General features: G+C 56.0%; 1 protein-coding gene across 3 annotated transcripts in view; it reads left to right on the forward strand.

The window, feature by feature from the left end:
- CLASRP (CLK4 associating serine/arginine rich protein) overlaps nt 1-21,306 on the forward strand; it is a 32,069-nt gene extending 10,763 nt beyond the window's left edge. Inside the window, exons 3-21 of one of the 3 annotated variants that reach the window (XM_003817530.6) lie at nt 2,448-2,545; nt 3,168-3,269; nt 3,475-3,554; nt 6,846-6,930; nt 8,143-8,291; nt 9,661-9,757; nt 10,780-10,858; nt 10,945-11,018; nt 12,539-12,580; nt 14,382-14,597; nt 14,713-15,003; nt 17,690-17,947; nt 18,368-18,407; nt 18,766-18,826; nt 19,411-19,469; nt 19,547-19,593; nt 20,367-20,449; nt 20,889-20,913; nt 21,155-21,306. In XM_003817530.6, coding sequence (XP_003817578.1) covers nt 2,448-2,545; nt 3,168-3,269; nt 3,475-3,554; nt 6,846-6,930; nt 8,143-8,291; nt 9,661-9,757; nt 10,780-10,858; nt 10,945-11,018; nt 12,539-12,580; nt 14,382-14,597; nt 14,713-15,003; nt 17,690-17,947; nt 18,368-18,407; nt 18,766-18,826; nt 19,411-19,469; nt 19,547-19,593; nt 20,367-20,449; nt 20,889-20,913; nt 21,155-21,197 — 1,929 coding nt within the window. In that variant the 3' untranslated portion in view covers nt 21,198-21,306. Of the gene's footprint in view, nt 1-2,447; nt 2,546-3,167; nt 3,270-3,474; nt 3,555-6,845; nt 6,931-8,142; nt 8,292-9,660; nt 9,758-10,779; nt 10,859-10,944; nt 11,019-12,538; nt 12,581-14,381; nt 14,598-14,712; nt 15,004-17,689; nt 17,948-18,367; nt 18,827-19,410; nt 19,470-19,546; nt 19,594-20,366; nt 20,450-20,888; nt 20,914-21,154 lie in introns of those variants that run through there. The other 2 variants (XR_611621.4, XR_004667736.3) reach the window with 2 other exon arrangements.
- Nucleotides 21,307-21,684: the final 378 nt, after the last annotated feature.

The following is a 21,684-nucleotide window of genomic DNA, read 5'->3' on the forward strand; positions in this document are numbered from 1 at the left end:
CAGAGCGAGGATGTGCAGGAGCTTGGAAACTTGGAGCTGGTGTTTTTTTCCTGAAGGGGCTCAGAGTCTTCATCTGTTAGTAAGGATTATTCCTGTCTCCTTCATTGGGTGTTCTCAAGCGCCTGCTGTGGGCCAGGCCCTGTTCTAGGCTTTAGGGATATAGCAGCCAAAACAGAGCCCTGCCTCCTGGGAATTACGTTCTAACATGGGAGAAAGGTGATGAATGAATATTAGGTCCAGTGGGAGGTGGTAGCGGGTGCTCAAAAGAAAACAAGTGGAGTTAAGTGAGTGAATTGTGTGGTATATGAATTACTTCTCAATAAAGCCACAGAGTGAAGGAGCTGGGGTAGATAAGTGGGGAGCTATTTAGATAGAGTCACTGAGGACGGCTTTTAGGAGGAGATCTGAAATAAACGGGGGAGCAGAAGCGCAGAGGTCCGAGCAGAAGCACGGGGCACATCTGGAATGCCCAAGGAATGGCGTGAGGTGAGGGCCTGTGTGCCTGGAGCAGAGTAGGGGAGGGAAGAAGTCAGAGAGGGACAGGCCAGCACCTGTGAGGGCTGAGTGGTTGGGAGTGGGGTGGGGGGTGGGGTGCGGCCCAACATGTGTCAGCAAATCTCCTGGAGGCAGAGCCCAGCCTGGACCAGACTGCATCCACACATTGAAAGATGACCAACATCATTAGCCATCAGGGAAATGCCAGTCAGAACCACAAGATACCACTTCACCCACACTAGGCTGGCTGACATGGAAAGGACAGACTATAACAAGTAGTAGGTCAGGCATAGTGGCTCATGCCTGTAATCCCAGCACTTTGGGAGGCCAAGGCAGGCGGATCACCTGAGGTCGAGAGTTCAAGACCAGCCAGACCAACATGGAGAAACCCCATCTCTACTAAAAATACAAAATTAGCTGGGCATGGTGGCGCATGCCTGTAATCCCAGCTACTCAGGAGGCTGAGGCAGGAGAATCGCTTGAACCTGGGAGGTGGAGGTTGCAGTGAGCTGATATCGCACCATTGCACTCCAGTTGAAGATCCTGATTTCTCTATATTCTTGTCACTACTTGTGTTTTGTTTTGTTTTATTTTTTGTTTTTGGAGATGGAGTCTCGCTCTTGTCCCCTGGGCTGGAGTGCACCAGTGTGATCTCTGCTTATTGCAACCTACCTCCACCTCCTGGGTTCAAGCGATTCTCTTGCCTCAGCCTCCCAAATAGCTGGGATTACAGGCGCCTGCCACCATGGCTGGCTAATTTTTTTGTATTTTTAGTAGAGACAGGGTTTCACCATGTTGGCCAGGCTGGTCTCGAACTCCTGACCTCAGGTGATCCGCCTGCCTCGGCCTCCCAAAGTGCTGGGATTACCGGCATGAGCCCCTGTGCCCGACCCACTGCTTGTTACAGTCTGTCCTTTCCATGTCAGCCAGCCTAGTACGGGTGAAGTGGTATCTTGTGGTTCTGATTGTCATTTCCCTGATGGCTAATGATGTTGGTCATCTCTCCATGTGCGGATGCAGTCTGGTCCAGGCTGAAGTGTCCACACCAGTCTCTAAATGAACGGCCCTGAGGATGGGAGGTGAAGAGTTAAGGGGGCTGATATTTTAGAGAGCGAGGTCTTCGTACTGGCTATGCAGAAGATTGGGCCACCACCTCGAGAGGAACCAATAGCTTATTTCTTCAGTTTCTTTTTTCTCTTTTTGAGATGGAGTCTTGCTCTGTTGCCCAGGCTAGAGTGCGGTGACACAATCTCAGCTCACTGCAACTTCTGCCTCCCAGGTTCAAGCGATTCTCCTGCCTCAGGCTCCCAAGTAGCTGGGATTACAGGCATGTGTCACCACGCCCAGCTAATTTTTTGTGTTTTTAGTAGAGCCTGGGTTTCGCCATGTTGGTCTGGAACTCCTGACTTCAGATGACCTGCCTGCCTTGGCCTCCCAAAGTGTTGAGATTACAGGCGTGAGCCACCATGCCTAGCCAATTCCCTTATTTCTAAAGGTTAGCAGGTTGGTTCACCTCTGAGGTATGGCCCACTTGACCTTAGAAGTGAGCTTGCTGCAGGCCGGGCGCGGTGACTCATGCCTGTAATCCCAGCACTTTGGGAGGCTGAGGCGGGTGGATCACAAGGTAAGGAGATCAAGACCATCCTGGCTAACACAGTGAAACCCTGTCTCTACTAAAAACACAAAAAATTAGCCGGGCATGGTGGCGGGCGCCTGTAGTCCCAGCTACTCAGAAAGCTGAGGCAGGAGAATGGCGTGAACCTGGGAAGCAGAGCTTGCAGTGAGCCGAGACAGCACCACTGCACTCCAGCCTGGGCGACAGAGTGAGGCTCCATCTCAAAAAAAAAAAAAAAAAAAAAAGAAGTGAGCTTGCTGCTAAGCTCGGTTGTGTGTGAGGGGGTGGGGTTTGGAGCTCTGTTGGGTGGTGACCTCAGTCCTGTTTACCCCTGCAGAAGAAGGACCCAGCCCAGTTCCTGCAGGTACATGGCCGAGCTTGCAAGGTGCACCTGGATTCTGCAGTCGCCCTGGCCGCTGAGAGCCCTGTTAATATGTAAGACTGATATGGAAGGCAGGGGAGTGTCTGAATTCTGGGAGTCAAAACGGACCTGGGGTGGTGTAGAGTGTGGAGCAGAGACTGAAGTATGGACAGACCTTTGGGGACTCAGAGGCAGGGAAGGTGTGACCCGCATATGAAGGTGATAGTCACAGGGTGTAAGAACAATGAGCAGGGGTTGGGGTGGAGGCCCCAGAGTAGCAGTCATGGTTGGAGGACTTAGAAATGGGTGGAGCCAGGGCCAGAGGCCCAGAGGAAGCAGAGAGTAGGTTGCCAGACCCGAGCTGTCTCAGGGTGCCTGGGGCCCGCCCCTCAAATACCCACTAGGACCTGGTTCAAGTTCCCCACCATTGCTTGGTTCTGAGAAATGGGGCCCTGGTGTCCCCAGGGGCAGTCAGATGACTGGCCTGTTTCAGGTCCCAGGAGCCTGAATGTGGATTCAGGGAGGCTTGCAACAGAAGGGACTGAGAGCTGGGGGTTGAGGTGAGGGTCATGGCATGGGGACCAAAGCAGGCTGAGGGCCAGGCTTCTAAGCCTCAGCTGGCAGGGAGCAGGTGCTTTGTGTCCTGGGCAGTATGGACCCTGAGGTTCTTGCTTTCTTGCTCCCCTCCCACTTCAGGATGCCCTGGCAGGGGGACACCAACAACATGATTGACAGATTCGATGTCCGTGCCCACCTGGACCACATCCCCGACTACACCCCCCCTCTGCTCACCACCATGTAAGCCACCTCCCAGGGGGTTGCCAGGCACAGTGTCATACCCAGGAGCCCCTGTTCTTTTCCCAGCCTGCCTGTCACCTTCCTAGGAGCCGATCCTATTTGGTACCGCCCTGAGCCTGAGGGGGATGCCTCATTTCCCTTCCTGCTGGCTTGGGGTGGGATCCACTCCTTCTCTCTGATTTCAAGGTCTCGCCCTTCCCTAAAGCTCCCCAGAACAGGAGTCGGACGAACGGAAGTGTAACTACGAGCGCTACAGAGGCCTGGTGCAGAACGACTTTGCCGGCAGTGAGTGATCTGTAGGGGGACGTGGGGTGTGGGGTTTGAGCCTGGAGCCTGGAAGACCTAGATAGGTTTGGGAAGAAAAGTTTTATCCACATACTTTCTACTAAAGGGCCTTGGGTTCCGGCTCCAGCTCTACGATAGACTCACTTTGCCTGCATCTCTTTCCCCTTCTAGATTTGGTATAGGGGATGTCTGCCGAATGGGTTGTTCCCAGCAGAGTCACGTCCATATACCATGCCTTCTGACTCTGTGGTCCGTTTTTCTTTAAAAAATAGAGAAAATAGCAAGAATATGTTTTTATTTTTATTTTTTTATTTTATTTATATTTATTTATTTATTTGAGGTGGAGTTTCATTCTTGTTGCCCAGGCTGGAGTGCAGTGGTGTGATCTCAGCTCACTGCAACCTCTGCCTCCTGGGTTCAAGTGATTATCCTGCCTCAGCCTCCTGAGTAGCTGGGATTACAGGTGCCCGCCACCACCCCCAGTTAGTTTTTTGTATTTTTAGTAGAGACGGGGTTTCGCCATATTGGCCAGGCTGGTCTCGAACTCTTGACCTCAGGTGATCTGCTCACCTTGGCCTCCCAAAGTGCTGGATTACAGGTGTGAGCCACCACCCCCAGCCAAGAATACGTTTTTAAAAGCATTTAGAAAGATGGGGTCTCACTGTGTTGTCCAGGCTGGTCTGAACTCCTGGGCTCAAGTGATCCTCCTGCCTTGGCCTCCCAAATTGCTGGGATTATAGACATGAACCACTATGCTCAGCCAGGAACAGATTTTTTACCTCTGTGTATTTTACTCTGCCCGCACAGATCAGATTGTGAGCTCTAAAAAGGAAATTTCTCCTTGATTTAAATGAATATTTGCCAGCATTTGACAATTTGCCAAGTGTTCATGTATGTCCAGGAATTTTCTCCCAGCCCAGCCTTATCACCATTGTCATTTTCCAAATGAGGAAACAGAGGCTCAGGGAAACTTCTCGCTGCTCTGGGCTTGCCCAGGGAGGTTTGGACCCCAACAGACTTGGGCTTTTTTGTCTGTATTATCATTACATCTGCACAACCACCTAGCAAGGTAGGGGTGACACCCCGTTTTGGGGTTTTTTGTTTTTTTTGAGATTGAGTCTTACTCTGTTGCCCAGGCTGGCATGCAGTGGCGCAATCTCAGCTCACTGCAACCTCCGCCTCCTGGGTTCAAGTGATTCTCCTGCCTCAGCCTCCCAAGTAGCTGGGATTACCGGCGCATGCCACCATGCCCGGCTAAGTTTTGTAGTTTTAGTAGAGACGGGGGTTTCACCATCTTGGCCAGGCTGGTCTTAAACTCCTGACCTCGTGATCCACCCGCCTCAGCCTCCCAAAGTGCTGGGATTACAGGCGTGAGCCACCATGCCTGGCCGTCACCCCATTTTACAGACAAGAATGTCGAGGGGGAACACCCTGTCCAAGGAGCTGGGATTCTCCACGTGTCCTTAACCACTGCTCCCTGTTGATGGAAAGCTCCTAACTCACCTACCAAGAAGGACTTGAGATTCCCTTTCTTGGGATTCCCCGTGGAGTTAAGGGAAGGATGGAGTTCTCTGCTGGGTTTGTCCCTTACCACCTGGCAGGTCTCGGCTTCCTCCTCGAGAAGGGTGGTGGTGTTGATTTTGTTGCATGGGGTGGTTGTAAGAGTTGAGTGAGATGATGTGTATAAAACCCCAGCACCGAGCCTGGCACAGTCAGCCCTCCATGTGGGTTTGCTAGTCCAGTATTTGTTTATTTCTAAGATAGATGCTTTTTTGATTTTCTAAAATCAGAGGCTGCCAAAATTCTAGTGATCACTGAGGCCTTAGAATCAGGGACATGTGTTATAATTGATACTGTTTTTGCCATCATTCCAGGCCACATGGCTTCCTGGTGGTAGAGCCAGGGTTCCCCTTAGTTTCGCCTCACTCTGCATTTATTCATTCACTTCCACAAACAGTCATTGAACACCTGCGGTGTGGCAATGGTAGGGGAGAGGGCAGCAGCTCCATACTCAATGTCAGTGATGCCAATTGCAAACCAAGGTGATGTGACAGACAGTGTGCCATTCTCTGAGAAAAATAGGACAGAAGTCCTGGATAGAAGCTCCCTGGGAGGCACGGATAGGCCACAGGATTCCAGGCTGAGAGCAGCCTGTGCAAAGCCCTGTGTCAGCCAGGACTGTGGGCACACTGGAGGGGCAGAGAGAAGGCCCGTGTGGCTGGAGCAGGGAAAGCGAGGGCGCTTGTGCAAGACAGGGTCAGCAGGGCCTCTTTTGGGCTTTGGAGACAACAAGTAGAAATTGGGGTATCTGCTAGAACAAGGAAGGGCCGTGCTACATCCCCTTCTGGCCTGCCAGCCTGCCCACCTCTTGTTCCAGATAGAAAAGCTGAGGCCAGCCGGGCATGGTGGCTCATGCCTATAATCTCAGCACTTTGGGAGGTTGAGGCGGTGGATCACCTGAGGTCGGGAGTTCGAGACCAGCCTGACCAATATGGAGAAACCCTGTCTGTACTAAAAGTACAAAATTAGCCGGGCACGGTGGCGCCTGCCTGTAATCCCAGCTACTGGGGAGGCTGAGGCAGGAGAATCGCTTGAACCCGGGAGGCGGAGGTTGCAGTGAGCCAAGATCGCGCCATTGCACTCCAGCCTGTGCAACAAGAGTGAAACTCTGTCTTAAAAATATAAGAAAAGAAAAACTGAGGCCTAGGGAGGGAAGGAAGGAAGGGGACTTACAACCCACTGTCCCACAGCGAGTCAGGGACACGTGTCTCACTGCAGGGAAGATCAGGAAGGCTCTGGTACATTGTTGAGTCCCCCAGGCTGGGTGTTGGGGGTGCAGGAGAGCCCAGGTTATCCCAGCCCACACCTAACTTAAAATGAGCCACAGAGAGGCATGCAGTGGAGTGACCTGTGCAGTCAGAATGGCGTGTGGCACTCAGGAGCAGGTTATGGTTCTGAAGGGTCCAGCCAGAGGCCTCCAGAAACAGTGAGAATGGTGGTAGAGTGCCCAAGTACCAGGCCAGGCACTCACTCTGCCCGTGGTCCCATTTTACGGAAAAGGAAACTGAGGCACAGATGTGTTAAGTCCCTTGACCAAGGTCGTGTGTCCAAGGCTCTGCTGCAGTTGCTTGTGTCCCACCAGACATAGTTTGATTATCTGGAAGTGGTGACTGCCCCCCAAGGTGCACTGGGGTTGCACCTGTCTTCCTGCCCCACCGCACCCTTGTGTTCCCCCACTGAATTCCTAGTGTCCCCAACCCACTCTGACCTGGGGTCTCTTGTTTGCTGCAGTCTCAGAGGAGCAGTGCCTGTACCAGATCTACATTGACGAGTTGTACGGAGGCCTCCAGAGACCCAGCGAAGATGAGAAGAAGAAGTGAGTCGGGGTCTGGGGTGCAGGGGGTTGAGGCAGGAGGGCTGGGAGCCCCAGCCAGGCATGGCCTCTTCCATCCTGTCCACCAGGGTCTCCCCGAAACCAAGGATGGTGTTCAGCACACAGTCAGTGCTCAATTAATAACTGTGTAGAGGAAGAAGCCCTGTCAGGGGGCCCCGGCTTGCCGAGGGCTCTGCGTTGCATTTTCAGCTTGGGAAGTGGTGGGAGGTGCAGGCCCTGTGGTGAGACAGCCCTGGGTTTGAGTCCTGGCTGTGAGGCCCTGAGTGGGAATTGTCTGAGCCTTGCTGTGCTTCCCTGTAAAATGGGGCTGGCAGGAGGCCCTACTGCCTGGAGTTGGGAGGCATGCAGGAGATGGGGCTTGTGAAGTACCTATTCCAGCACCTGCCATGTAGTGAGCTTGCAGTCAGCCCTAGCTGATGTCACTCTGGAGAGAGGCTTCTTAAAGCCGCGTCCCTCAAGGAGTAGCTGGGGAGACCCGGGCCTTATCCTGGAGCAGCTGCCTCTGAGGAGCAGTGGCCAAGCAGTCTCACTTCTCTCTTCTCCACCTCAGTCTGATGAGCGCAGGCCTCCTGCCCTCACACACGCTATTCCCTCTGCAGGGCTTAGCTCTCCTCCAGGCCAGCTGCTGTTGCCCTGGTGCACGGTAGCCTGGAGCCCTGGCTCGGGGCTGGGCAGCTCCCTCAGTGACACCTTCCCTCCTGCTACCCCTGACTGCTTGCCGCCTTCCTCCACTGGGAGGGGTCCCATGGGACTGTACTGGGAGCTTCTTGGAAACTTCAGCCCTTGTCCACGGCCCCAGCCTCAGGATCCTGCTCAGGCCCTGTTCTGTTCAGGGCAAAGCTGGGGCACCTGGCTGCTCAGGAGGACTCTGGGCTGCGCCCTTGTGGGACTCATGGTCTAGGTGGGAGACAGACCTTCCCCAACAGAGATGACCCAACAAAGGCAGGGCTGGGGAGCTCAGGACAGTGCTGACCCACCCTAGGGTACCAGTCAAGGACTTCTTGGCAGGTGGGGCCCTAGAGCTCAGATGTGGAGGAAGAGGGAGGAGCTGGGTGTGGGCAGGAGCAGAGGGTCCTAGGCTGAGGGAGAGCCTGAGGGGAGGAGGCCGTGGCACTCGAGGCTGGTGTGTGGGGCTAGCCTGGGGCCCTCATCTCCACTGGGCACGGCCCTGGCTCACCAGCTCCCCTTTCTCAGGCTGGCAGAGAAGAAGGCTTCCATCGGTTATACCTACGAGGACAGCACGGTGGCCGAGGTAGAGAAGGCGGCAGAAAAGCCAGAGGAGGAGGAGTCAGCAGCCGAGGAGGAGAGCAACTCGGACGAAGATGAGGTCATCCCCGACATCGGTGGGGTCCCCTCTCTGCCCTCCCCACCTGCAGTCCCTGGGCATCGTTTCTGTGTCTCGTCCCTCACCCTCTGTGGGGCACCCCGTGCTTACGAACCGTGTCTCTCTCCCTCCCCGGCCCCAGGGCACACCAGCCTCCTGCTGCCCCTGTCTCACTCCTATCCTCCTCCGTTCCGGCCTTCCTCTGCCTCACTCATCTCTCATTTCTAGGCTGCTATTTCTATGATCTTTTCCCCTCCTAGGTGTTGGCTCCATTCTCCTCCACTTGGGCCGGCCTCTCTCTGCCTTTGCCCCTCTCTCCTGCTCTCTTCCCTCCTCTGGAAAAGAAGTGTTCATCCTCTTACAGAGTCAGCCCCCATCCGCCAGGCATCTGTTCACCCTCCTCTCTGCCATTCACCTCCCCTCTGGATTCCCACTGATCAAACCACCCCCAAGTCTCTCTGTTTTTCTCATCCTGGTTCTTACTTACTCCAGCAACCGGCTCTTTTTATTTATTTATTTATTTTTGAGATGGAGTCTTGCTCTGTTACCAGGCTGGAGTGCAGTGGCATGATCTTGGCTCACTGCAACCTCCACCTCCTGGGTTCAAGTGATTCTCCTGCCTCAGCTTCCCAAGTAGCTGAGACTAAAGGCACACGCCACCACGCCCAGCTAATTTTTGTACTTTTAGTAGAGACGGGGGTTTCACCATATTGGTCAGGCTGGTCTTGAACTCCTGACCTCGTGATCCACTTGCCTCGGCCTCCCAAAGTGCTGGGATTACAGACGTGAGCCACCGCGCTCAGCCCAGTAGCTGGCTCTTTATTCACACTCTGTAGAGCCACACATTGACCTCCGCCCAGCCCTCCTTCCTCTGGCTTATCACACGCCCTGCTTCCAAACACCTGTGACCCACACCCTGCCTGCCACCCACCGTGATCTCCAGCCGCCATCTTTCCGACCCTGTTCAGTCCTCCCTCTCACGTCAACCCCACCACACGTCTCACTCATCCATTCCTCCCTCCCTCCATCCACCCATCCCTCCTTCCTTCCTTGCCTCCATTCCATTCATCCATCCATCCATCCCTGCATCCCTTCATCCATCCCTCCACCCATCCGTCCATCTCTCCCTTCTCTTTCCCTTCCTCCGTTCATCTGCCCCTTCAAGCCCTGTCCCCGAGCTGCCTCTGTCCACTGTGTGTTGTGCTCACCTCTGGCAAGCCCAGTGCCAGCCTAGGGGATGCCAAGATGAGCCAGACTTGATGCCATCCCTTCCTGAAGAGTCCTTCAGTCTGGCAGGCGCCCCATCATCCCCGCCTCCTGGAGCACTGCCCCTTCTTCCCTGTCCTCTCGCTCGGCCGTGGCTCCTGACAGCCTTTCTCTTGGTGCAGACGTGGAGGTGGACGTGGATGAATTGAACCAGGAGCAGGTGGCAGATCTCAACAAACAGGCCACGACTTATGGCATGGCCGACGGTGACTTCGTCAGGTGAGGCCTGCCTGCTGACACCCCTACCCATTCTGTGGGCCCCACCCTGGCATTTCACTATTACTCCCGGTATTGACAGCCATCCTGTTTGTGAGCATTTGTGTGCCTGGCCCTGGGCCCAGGACTTTACACATGCAGGTCCCTGAGCCTATGGTGGTCGTGGCCCCACTTCATCTGTGCAGAAACAGGCTGCACCCAAGTCACCCAGCCTGCCCTACTTAGTGCGACCTGGGGCGAATCTGACTCTTTGAAGCTCTGGGGATTCCTAGGCTGGGGGACAGTGCCCTCTAGTGGAGAGGCTTCATTCCCTGGTTATTTATCCTGGCAGTTGCTGGTTGTACCTGTACCCTGAGCCACACCCCCTGCTGAGCTCACAAGACCACACAGAATGGTCCCAGCTCACTGGGCAGTGAACCAGAAACGGAGCCTGAGCACGGCACCCTCTGCCCAGAGCCCTTTGTGGCTCCCACCTCCCTCAGGAACATCCAGTGTCCTCACCATGGCTGAAAGGTCTTACCCATCTGGTCCTCTCGACCGCCACCATCCCCCGCTGCCCAGCCTGCACGGTCTCCTTGCTCCTCAAGTGCAGAGGCCTGGGCCAGCCCCTGGGCCACTCTGTCTGCTGTTCGCTTCGGACGTCTGCAGCTTGCTCCCCCAGGTTTTTCTCTAGATACCCTGTTTTGTGTGGCTTCCCTGAGCTCCCTCTTGAAAACTGCAGCTTCCTCTGCCTTTGCTCTACCATCTAATGGACCACACATTTTATTCCCTTGCTCATTATCTTCTCCCCTAGAATGTAAGCCCGTGCAGGTGAGGATTTCTGTTTTTTTTTCAGTGCTGAGTTCTTGATACCTAAGATAGCACCTGGCACACAGAGGGTGCTTGATAAGTGGCATTGAATGAAAGATAACTCAGGCTGGCATGGGGTGACTCAGGTCCCTCACTTTCTCTGATGACTCAGTCTGTGTCCTCCTTACCCTGTGGCCTGCCGCATCCTCCACCCTAATTCTCACCCACCTCTATAGGATGCTCCGGAAAGACAAGGAGGAGGCAGAGGCCATCAAGCATGCCAAGGCTCTTGAGGAGGAGAAGGCCATGTACTCGGTGAGGTCTGGGCTGGAGTGGAAGGGGACAGGGGTGTGTCACAGGGAGGGCACCCCCTCACCAACCTGGCACCCACCCTACTCCAGGGACGCCGCTCTCGACGCCAGCGGAGAGAGTTTCGGGAGAAGCGGCTGAGGGGTCGCAAGATCAGCCCACCCAGGTAGGGCTTCTCCCTGAACCCCCACCCTGCTGGCATCTGGGGGAGGAGAGCGGGGGCTTAGGGCCTGAGAAAGCTCTTTGGAGGCAGGCATTTGACTTGAGAAAGGAGTCTTTCTAGTGGGGCGATGCATGGCCATCGTGAAGGTTTAGAGGTAGGAACGGCCTTGAGGGCCATGTGGACTCCTTTCCTTGCCAGCCCCTCCCCTCACCCTACTGGACTGGGGGCCCTTGCCAGACTCCCAGGAGCCCATGCACAGGCGGCATAAGGCTCTCACCAAGGCGGCAGAGAGGGCACAGGCTTTGCCCTGGACTCTCACCCAGTTCTGCTGCTTGGCTTCTTCCTGTGTCGGAGTTTGGACAAGTGACTTCCCGAACTCTCTGAGCTTCAATTTTTTCCTTTGGAAAACAAGGCATTATCACCTACCTGGAGAGAGGGCTGGGCAGTCCCCACAGGGAGGTCTTGGGACAGGTTTGGATGAGGCAGGCTGGCTTGGAGAGGAAAGCCCAGCCTGGGTCAGGAGGCCTTGAGGAGAGGCCCTGTGCAAACCCATGCCTCTTTTTGCCACATCTCTTAAAGGAGAGTGATTGAGAGTTCCTGTGAGGCTTAAACAACTTGTAGGTTCAGCGGTTGGTATGGGAAACATTCCTTAAAGAATAGCACCAATCGTCATTGCTGTCAGCGGTGGCACAGAGGCACACAGAGGGTAGTGCAGGAACGCCCAGGCTGGGTGGCCATAGGGCCTGGGTTTGGATCCCAGTTTCCTCCTTTATGAGCTACGTAATGCTGGACAAGTGACTTCACCTCTCTGGGCCTCAGTTTCCTCAGCTGTGATAGTCTCTCTTTTTTTTTTCTTCCCCCAGAGACAGGGTCTTATTCTGTCACCCAGGCTGGAGTGCAGTGGTGTAATCACGACTCACTGCAGCCTCAAATTCCTAGGCTTAGGCGATCCTCCTACCTCAGTCTCCTTAGTAGCTGAGATTACTGGTATGCATCACCACGCCCAGCTAATTAAAATAAAAAATACTTAGTAGAGACGGGGTTTTGCGGTGTTGCCCAGGCTGGTCTCAAACTCCTGGGTTCAAGTGATCCTCCCACCTCAGCCTCCCAGAGTGCTGGGATTACAGGCGTGAGCCACCGCACCCAGCCTATTTTAATCTTATCATCATCATCATCATCATTAGTAAGCCCGGACCCAGTGAGAGCCAGAGACAAGGATTGGGAGGAGGGATGCTTTCATTCTAGGGTCAGGAGGCCAAGCAGAACCAGAGCTGCTGAAGTCCAAGTTCCTCAGAGTCATGATGGGCCTAGGACATTGTGGAGTGGGGCTTAAGTTCATGCTTTGGACAGATCTGAGGTGGGGGTGGGTGGAGGAATCAAGGGAAGGCCCCCAACCTGGTCAGCAGCCCCCTCACTGTGCCAGGTACCTAGCTTTGGGTCCTCAGGTTGGCGGGCTTATCCCAAATTCATGACCGCTGAGATCTTAAGCCCTAATTTGTCCCACCCCATTCTTTTCTCTGTAGCTATGCCCGCCGAGACAGCCCCACCTATGACCCCTATAAGCGGTAAGTTGCTCTGGAGGACCAGGGAATAGCAGACAGGGAGCCTCCTGATGGGGACAGGGGTGCTGAGGAGGGGATGGGAGGTTCACCCTGCTAGGCCACCCCAAGATCACAGACTGCATGATATGTTCTGGGTCTGAATCATTTTTGTGTTTTCCAGATCACTGTCTTGTTTTCCCAGTTTTAAATAAAAATTTTTTTTTGAGACGGAGTCTCGCTATGTCGCCCAGGCTAGAGTGCAGTGGCACGATCTTGGCTTACTACAAGCTCCGCCTCCCAGGTTCACGCCATTCTCCTGCCTCGGCCTCCCGAGTAGCTGGGACTACAGGTGCCCGCCACCAGGCCTGGCTAATTTTTTGTATTTTTAGTAGAGTTTAGTAGGGTTTCACCGTGTTAGCCAGGATGGTCTCAATCTCCTGACCTCGTGATCCACCCACCTCAGCCTCCCAAAGTGCTGGGATTACAGGCGTGAGCCACCGCACCCGGCCAATAAAATTTTCTTTATCTTTGAAGCTTCTTTATTTTATTTTTCTGATTTAAATACAGTGCAGCCTTGTGGTAAAAATGACCAAATATGGCAAAACAGTGTGACTGAGAAATCAAGTCACTTTAATCTCAATTTCCAGAAGTGGCCAGTGGGAAATAACGGGCACTCAGTAGCACCGCTGGGCACAGGTCGTTGTCTCGTGGATGAAAGAGTGGTTGGAGAAGGGATTTTGTGAGGGACCAAGCTCAGTCTGATCCCAGTCCCCCTCATCCAAGCTCCATAGCTCTCTGAAGCCCAGTTCCCTCTTCGGAATGGGGGTGGGAATGGGATCTTCCTCATGGGGCTGTGGGTCGAGGTTAGATGAGATAAGGTGTGAATGGCTTCTGGGGAAATAAAAGGTGTAGGTTAGTGCTCCACACATGGGAGTGTCAGGAATATCAGATACTTTCTTTTTATTTTTAAAATTTTATATATTAAAAAACAGGTTTTTTTTTTTTTTCTTTAAAATATTGAGATGGGGCTCACCATGTTGACCAGGCTGGTTTTGAAGTTCTGGCCTCAAGCAGTCTTCCCACCTGGGCCTCCCAAAGTGCTGGGATTACAGGCATGAGCCATCACACCTGGCCACTTTGTTTTTATTTTACTAAAATAGAATTGCACCACACTCAGTGTTTTAGAACTTGCTTTTTCCTCCCAGATTATCCATGTATCTTTTGAGTAAAACTTTTCTGTGTTTTGTACAGAGATCTGCTTATCTTTTTTTTTTTTTTGAGACGGAGTCTCACTCTGTTGCCCAGGCTGGTGTGCAGTGGCGTGACCTGGACTCACTGCAACCTCTGCCTCCCAGGTTCAAGCAGTTCTCGTGCCCTCAGCCTCCTGAGTAGCTGGAATTACAGGTGCGCGCCACCATGCCCGGCTAATTTTTTTTGTATTTTTTGTAGAGACAGGGTTTTGCTTTGTTGGCCAGGCTGGTCTCAAACTCCTGGTCTCAAGTGATCGGCCTGCCTCGGCCTCCCACAGTGCTGGGATTACAGGTGTGAGCCACCGCGCCCGGCCTGCTCATCCATTTTTCATAGCCACATAAAATCAGAGCAGTTGTGTGTCATTGTCCTTCCTGGTTATTTAGCGAAGGCTGCATGGTTGTGAGTCAAGTCTTTGTCCAGAGCTGGGTCTCCACTGCCCTCCAGGCTCCATCCACCCGCCTGGTTTCCCGGGTCGCTGTGGCCCGCGCTGGCGCTGCTGTTGATCTGCTGTGTGTGCTGTTCCGAAGAGGCTCCGGGAGCCTGAGCTAGTGAGCCTCCTCCTCCCTACCCGCAGGTCACCCTCGGAGTCCAGCTCAGAGTCCCGCTCCCGCTCCCGCTCCCCGACCCCGGGCCGCGAGGAGAAGATCACGTTCATCACCAGTTTTGGGGGCAGCGATGAGGAGGCAGCCGCAGCCGCTGCTGCCGCAGCAGCATCAGGAGTCACCACAGGGAAGCCCCCCGCACCTCCCCAGCCTGGCGGCCCCGCCCCGGGACGTAATGCCAGCGCCCGGTCGGTAACGCTCACGCCGCCCGCCCTACGCCCCGGTCACCATGGGGGGTACCCGGGGCAGAGGGGGGCCGCGGCTCAGGCCTGCGCTGACCGGCCCTCCGTGCCCCGCCTGCAGCCGCCGCTCCTCCTCCTCCTCCTCCTCCTCCTCTTCTGCCTCGAGGACCTCCAGTTCCCGCTCCAGCTCTCGCTCCAGCTCCCGCTCTCGCCGTGGTGGGGGCTACTACCGTTCCGGCCGCCACGCCCGCTCCCGGTCCCGCTCCTGGTCCCGCTCCCGCTCCCGCTCCCGGCGATATTCCCGGTCCCGTAGCCGTGGCCGGCGGCACTCAGGTGGGGGCTCCCGAGACGGACACCGGTACTCCCGCTCGCCCGCCCGGCGTGGTGGTTACGGGCCCCGGCGCAGAAGCAGGTGTGTGTGGCTGGGCGTGGAGGTGGGAGGGGCGGGGGGGGCGCGGTCTCCGATCTTGGGGAGAAGGTGCTCAGAGGGAGGAAACCTGGCCGTCCAGCTCAGAGAACACCCCATCTAAGGGGACAGGCACAGGCCACTGCTCTTCCGCAGGAAGCCCTTGGTTGGAAAGGGCAAGGCATGGGTGTTTGCGTGCGCGTTCTGGTGGCAGTGGAGGTGGATCCCAGCCGCTGTTTTCCACGACAGGGTGTGGAGAGGAGACTGTGCATCTCTCTCTCCTCAGGAGACTGTTTTTGCTGTCAGGGGTTCCAGGTGGAGGGCAGTAGAAAGCGCATGGACGCTCCAGGGTTTTCTGTAGCTTGAAGGGACGGGTCCGGGCCTTGAGGGCTGGGAAACCCCTTGCGGAGGGGGAGGGGCACGTCCCTGTGTGGCCAGGAGCGGATGGGGAAGCGAAGCGGGTGGAAAAAATCAAGACAGCTCTTTGGCCTGGCGTGGTGGCTCACACCTGTAATCCCAGCACTTTGGGAGGCCGAGGCAGGCGGATCTCCTGAGCTCAGGAGTTCGAGACCACCCTGGGCAACATGGTGAAACCCCGTCTCTACTGAAAAAAAAATTAGCTGGGTGTGGTGGCACACGCCTATAGTCCCAGCTACTTGAGAGGCTGAGGCAGGAGAATCGCTTGAAACCGGGAAGCAGAGGTTGCAATGAGCTGAAATCGTGCCACCGCACTCTAGCCTGGTGACAGAGTGAGATTCCGTCTCAAAAAAAAAAAAAAAAATTAGCTGGGCGTGGTGGCACGTGCATGTAGTCCCAGCTATGCAGGAGGCTGAGGCACGAGAATCGTTTCAGCCCTGCAGGCGGAGGTTGCAGTGAGCCGAGATTGTGCCACTGCACCCCAGCTTGGGCTACAGAGTGAGACTGCGTCTCAAGAAAAAAAAAAAAAGACATTTCATTTTGGAGACGACACGGTGAGAGGCTAGCTCTAGGGATGGTTTAGAAAATAAAGCCACCTGGGGACTGGTCCACCCCCTTCCGGTCCCCTTGCCTGTTGAGGTCAGGGCTGCCCTGGGAAGGGCAGCGACGCTGGGTTGGTAGGAGCATAGACTGCAGGGCACCTGCCTGAGTGTAGAGTCCCTGGGCCTCTAATTCTGTAAAATCGCGGTAATAGCATCCGCTTCTCTGAGCTGTTAGAGGTGTAACAGGTAAACCCATGTAAGGTGCTTAGGACAGGGCTGGTGCTGGCTAAGTGCCGTTAATATCGTCAGCATCATTACCTGCGTTATTGTGGCACTGATCACCATGTCAGCTGCCTTCAGGGTCTGGCAGGTAAAGTAGAGGGGCCAGGTAGAGATCCTGCTGACCTGGCAAGCACATGTTCCCTCCAGTCGGGGCGTTGACCGCTCAGCAGCAGGTCTAGTGTCACCCAGTCTTTCTAGTTCTCAGGAGAAGTTGAGGGTCTGGATTTTTAGAGGATAGCTCTTGTTTCCTTTACTTTTTTTTTTGAGACAGAGTCTCACTGTGTCACCCAGGCTGGAGTGCAGTGGCACAATCTCGGCTCACTGCACCTCCTCCTCCTGGGTTCAAGTGATTCTCCTGCTGCAGCCTCCCAAGTAGCTGGGATTACAGGCATGCGCCACCACACCTGGCTAATTTTTGTATTTCTAGTAGAGACGGGGTTTCACTATGTTGGCCAGGCTGGTCTTGAACTCCTGACCTCATGATCCACCCACCTTGGCCTCCCAAAGTGCTGGGATGACAGGTGTGAGCCACCGCGCCTGGCCCTTGTTTTCTTAATAATGACAACAAATTTTTATTTTATAAAAACGCAATTCAAAAATTAGCCGGGCGTGGTTGTGCACATCTGTAATCCCAGCTACTCAGGAGGCTGAGGCAGGAGAATTGCTTGAACCCAGGAGGCAGAGGTTGCAGTGAGCCCAGCTATTGCACCACTGCACTCCAGCCTGGGCGACAGAGAGAGACTCTGTCTCAAAAAAAAAAAAAGAGCCCAAGCAGAGTCAGCGTGTGGCCCAGAATTGGCTTCCAGGTCATATATTTCTTGTAGCTTACCCAGAGCAATGACAGGAGAAAGGCTTGGGGGACAGGTGGGACCTGGGCACATCTTGCATGCCAGCCTGAGAGTGGGCACTGGGTGGAGAGTCCCACCAGTGTCCTGAGCAGGGAGAGGATGGGGTTCCGCATCCCCAGACTGGAACTTGTAGGTCTGTGCTGAGACTGGTGGAGGACAAGGGGTGGTCCCCACTATTGTCGAGATCCTGGACACAAGCAGGATGAGGTGGTGGGTGAGGGTGTAGATGAGGTCACCGTGGAACACTGTTGTGCCTGAGCTGGACACGGCTCATAAAGGGGGAGCCAGCCATCCCTCCCAGAGCTCACCTCCCGGGAAGTTAGCAAGCGGGTGTCTAGTGAGGGAGAGGTGACGTGGGCCAGGCAGGGCTCATGATGGCAGGACTGCCCTTAGGCTGAGTGTATCTAGAGCGCCATCTCTGTAGCTGGAGGGAGGCCGGAATGCCGCTCTGGGACATTTTGGAGGGAGAGTAGCAGGAGAGGAGAGTCGAGCCTGTCACCCTGGGCCTTGCAGGAAGGAGGACTGTGGATCCGGACCCAGGGTGGGGTGCGGTTGGGGTCCCTGGAGCCTCACAGTCCTCCTCCCGCCCTGCTGCATCCCCAGGAGCCGCTCCCACTCAGGGGACCGCTACAGGCGGGGCGGCCGGGGCCTCAGGCACCACAGCAGTAGCCGCAGCCGCAGCAGCTGGTCCCTCAGCCCGTCCCGCAGTCGCAGCCTGACTCGCAGCCGCAGCCATAGCCCCAGCCCCAGCCAGAGCCGCAGCCGCAGCCGCAGCCGCAGCCAAAGCCCCTCGCCATCACCCGCAAGAGAGAAGCTGACCAGGCCGGCCGCGTCCCCTGCTGTGGGCGAGAAGCTGAAAAAGTGAGCGGGGCGGGTTTGGAGGAAGAGGGCTGCCAATCTCGGGTGGGGAGGGTGAACATCACTGTTTCCTTTTTGAGGGGAACTTAGCCCTACCCTGGGAGGTCTGGGGGGTGGTGTATGGCCCTGGCCTGGGAGGGTGGATTTCAGGGGGACACAGCCCTGGCCTGGGGGGTCTGAGGAGGACACACCAAATCCTGGAGGATCTGCACAATTAGAACCTTGTCCTGGGTGAGGGTCAGAGGGGGACAGGTCCCTGTCTTATAGGTTCTGTGGGGTCTGAGAGGGACATGGTTGCACCCTGGGGCATCTGAGGCCCATGCCTTGGCTGCCTGGTCTGAGGGCAGTGCTGAGGCTGGGGTCAGAGGTGGCAGCTGCCGTTTCCCCCTCCCAACCATGTCCTCTGGCCCTGCCCCCACCCAGGACCGAACCTGCCGCTGGTAAAGAGACAGGAGCTGCCAAAGTCAGTAAGAATTTGGAACTCGCCCGTCTAATTCCCGTCAGCAGCAGTGCCCAAGAGCTGGGCCCGGTGGGCCTGCAGGGGGGCCCGGGTGGGCTGGGAGATCCAGCCCCAGGGACAGGGAGGGGAGGGGAAGGGTCTGCCCCTGTGAGAACCATGTCCCTCTCCCCTCCTCACTGTACACTGGGGCTCCACCTGTCACTGAACCTCTGGGAGCCTCAGGGCTGTCCACAGCCTGCCCCTCCTCCCCACGTCATTCTCCCCCCGCCCCCCGCACAAAGCCCCAGGCTTTTGGCTGAGGTGGGTTGTGGGAGCTCTGGGACACCCACCCCCTCTCCCGCCTCTTCTCCCCCCTCCCCAGCCCAAGCTGACGCCTCAGGAGAAGCTGAAACTGAGGATGCAGAAGGCGCTGAACAGGCAGTGTATGTTCTGCCCCGTCCCTCCAGGGTTTCACAGCTCTTCTTCCCCTTGGCAGTGGGAGCAAGGAGACCCAGCACCACTTTGGGAGGCCTGGCCCTTCCCTAGAGAGGCCACGCAGGCACGGAGGTGCTCTGGGGAGGAATGGGTTTGCATCAGCTCCGCTGCCGCTATGCTGGGGCCTCTGCAGTCAGGTTGACCTGTCTGAGCTCAGCTTCCTCATTTTAGAGAGTGGGGCTCTTAGCGGGCACGGTGGCTCACACCTGTAATCCCAGCACTTTGGGAGGCCGAGGTGGGCGGATCACGAGGTCAGGAGATCGAGACCATTAACACGGTGAAACCCCGTCTCTCTAAAAATACAAAAAATTAGCCGGGCATGTTGGTGGGCGCCTGTAGTCCCAGCTACTCAGGAGGCTGAGGCAGGAGATGGCGCGAACCCGGGGGGCGGAGCCTGCAGTGAGCCGAGATCACGCCACTGCACTTCAGCCTGGGCGACAGAGCGAGACTCTGTCTCAAAAAAAAAAAAAAGAAAAAAGAGAGTGGGGCTCTTAAGGGAACCCCTCAGCCACCCTGTTCTTTCTCTCTACAGTCAAGGCGGATAAGAAGGCAGCACAAGAAAAGATGATCCAGCAGGAGCATGAGCGGCAGGTGAAGTGGGAAAGGGAGGGCTGGGGTGGTGGGTGGGTGCTGGCCTGGCCATGTCCTCATAGCCCTGTCTGCTGCAGGAGCGGGAAGACGAGCTTCGAGCCATGGCCCGCAAGATCCGCATGAAGTAAGACCTTGCCCCTCCCTGTCCCATGGCCACACCTCCTGGCCTGCCTGGCCTTCCCACCATGGGCTGCTGGCTCAAGCCCTGCCCAGCTCCCTGTGGGTGGATGAAAGGCAGAGATCCCTGCCTGGCCCTCGGGGCTGTGCCCAGCCGCCTCTCTTGCTCCTCTCCCTGAATTTCCTCCCTCCATTTCGACCTGCCTCCCGCCACCGCGACCTCCTCCCAGCTCTTCCAGCCTCCAAGTGCCAGTCACCTTTGCTGTTTTTTTGGCCTGGCAAGCTGTTCCTGATACCCCTTCCCCACTCACCCACCGCCATGGGTCTTTCTCCTGTCCCAGCCTCAGTTTGCTTGTCTCCTAAATGGAGATACAGTCATTGTCCCACTTCACAGGCTGTTGGGAGGATTTGACAAGTTCAAGGCCAGGCACGGAGGAGGCACCCAGTAGACGTAGCCATTGGGTTGCCAAGCCTGGCCACTGTGACGGAGACCATTTCAACACTCAATGTGTGCAGGTGCCCCAGTGCGGCAGGAAATGATGGGACTATCCTGCCTCCCTCTGTTCCCCAGGCTTTCCTAGGAAGGGGCTGGGATTCCAGTCAGCCCCGCCAGCTGGGGTCCCTCTGAACCTGGGGCTCCCTTTCCAAGTGGGGATTGGTGGCAGTACCGGCCCCCTTGGTTTACTGTCTTCCTCGGAGTAGGGTGTTGGAAGCACCTGCCCTCCCTGAGTTCAGTGTGTCCAGTGTTCCCAGCCAGATGCTCATGCCATGCCTTTGCAGGGAGCGGGAACGCCGAGAGAAGGAGAGAGAAGAGTGGGAACGCCAGTACAGCCGGCAGAGCCGCTCACCCTCCCCCCGATACAGTGAGTGTCCCCACCAGGCTGCAGGGCTCTGGGGCTTTAAAGAAAAGTGTCAAGCAGGGTTACCAAAAAAAACCATAGTACAGCCGGGCGCAGTGGCTCACGCCTGTAATCCCAGCACTTTGGGAGGCTGAGGTGGGTGGATCAATCACCTGAGGTCAGGAGTTCGAGACCAGCCTGACCAACATGGTGACACACATACGTACACACACACACACACACACACACATTGCTTTAGTCACAAGGTGATTGCAGCAATTAGAAGTGCTCATTCCGGCGTGGGCTGGTGAGGGGCACAGATAGCAGCCACTGGACTCTCTGGAAATGTCCCCTCATTTGGAGACAACCCCTGAAGTTCAGTTTTGAGGACCTCACCCCAGGTCAAGGAAGAGGCCCTGGCCCTGGATGTTTGCTCGCTCTTCACCTGTTCTTTTCTTTCCAGGTCGAGAATACAGCTCTTCTCGAAGGTAAGGAAGCCCATGACCCTCCACTTTCTTGGAAGTAACACTTGTCCTTTGATGGGAGGTCCTGGCTGTCATTCCTCCAGCCTCACCCTGTACCCACCTCCAGTTGGAGGGGCTGGTCTCATCCCTTGGGGAACATCCTTCCCTCCACAGACAAGTGCCCCGACCACTGAAGCATCCATGGCCCCAGGTGTGTGGATGTGTGTATGCCCCATCCTCATGGCCCCTCCCTTTCTCTTTCCAGGCGCTCAAGGTCCCGATCCCGAAGCCCCCATTACCGACATTAGGCAGAAGAGTGGGGGGGTGGGGAGGACAAGGGGGTGGGTAAGGGGCTCAAGCTGTGATGCTGCTGGTTTTATCTCTAGTGAAATAAAGTCAAAAGTTATTTAATTCCCATCACCTGTCTCAGTGTCATCTGTGTGGTTGGTGCAGGGCTCTCCCACCCCAGGGCCCATGGGCCAGCAGAGCCAGCTGGGAGGGCGCTTGGGTTTACAGGCCAGATGCCAGTGCTGCCTGTGTGGGACATCTTGCCCCCATCTGATGGCTAAGTGGCAGGCCCCTGTTCATCAGAACCTGCCATGGCTCAGTGAGGCCTGCTCAGGAGGCCAGGGCACAGTCCCAAGGGAGAGGGCCCAGACCTGCCCGCAGATGTGGACATAGGGTGTCGGCCCAGCATGTCCCACATGGGCCCCTTTGCCCAGGGCCTCTGGCGACAGGTCCGGGCCTCTCCCCGCCCTCGCCTCAGCCCCTGCCCTGGCCTCGCCCGCACTAGGA

This window comes from Pan paniscus, chromosome 20 (assembly GCF_029289425.2).
Source record: "Pan paniscus chromosome 20, NHGRI_mPanPan1-v2.0_pri, whole genome shotgun sequence".
Taxonomy (NCBI): domain Eukaryota; kingdom Metazoa; phylum Chordata; class Mammalia; order Primates; family Hominidae; genus Pan; species Pan paniscus.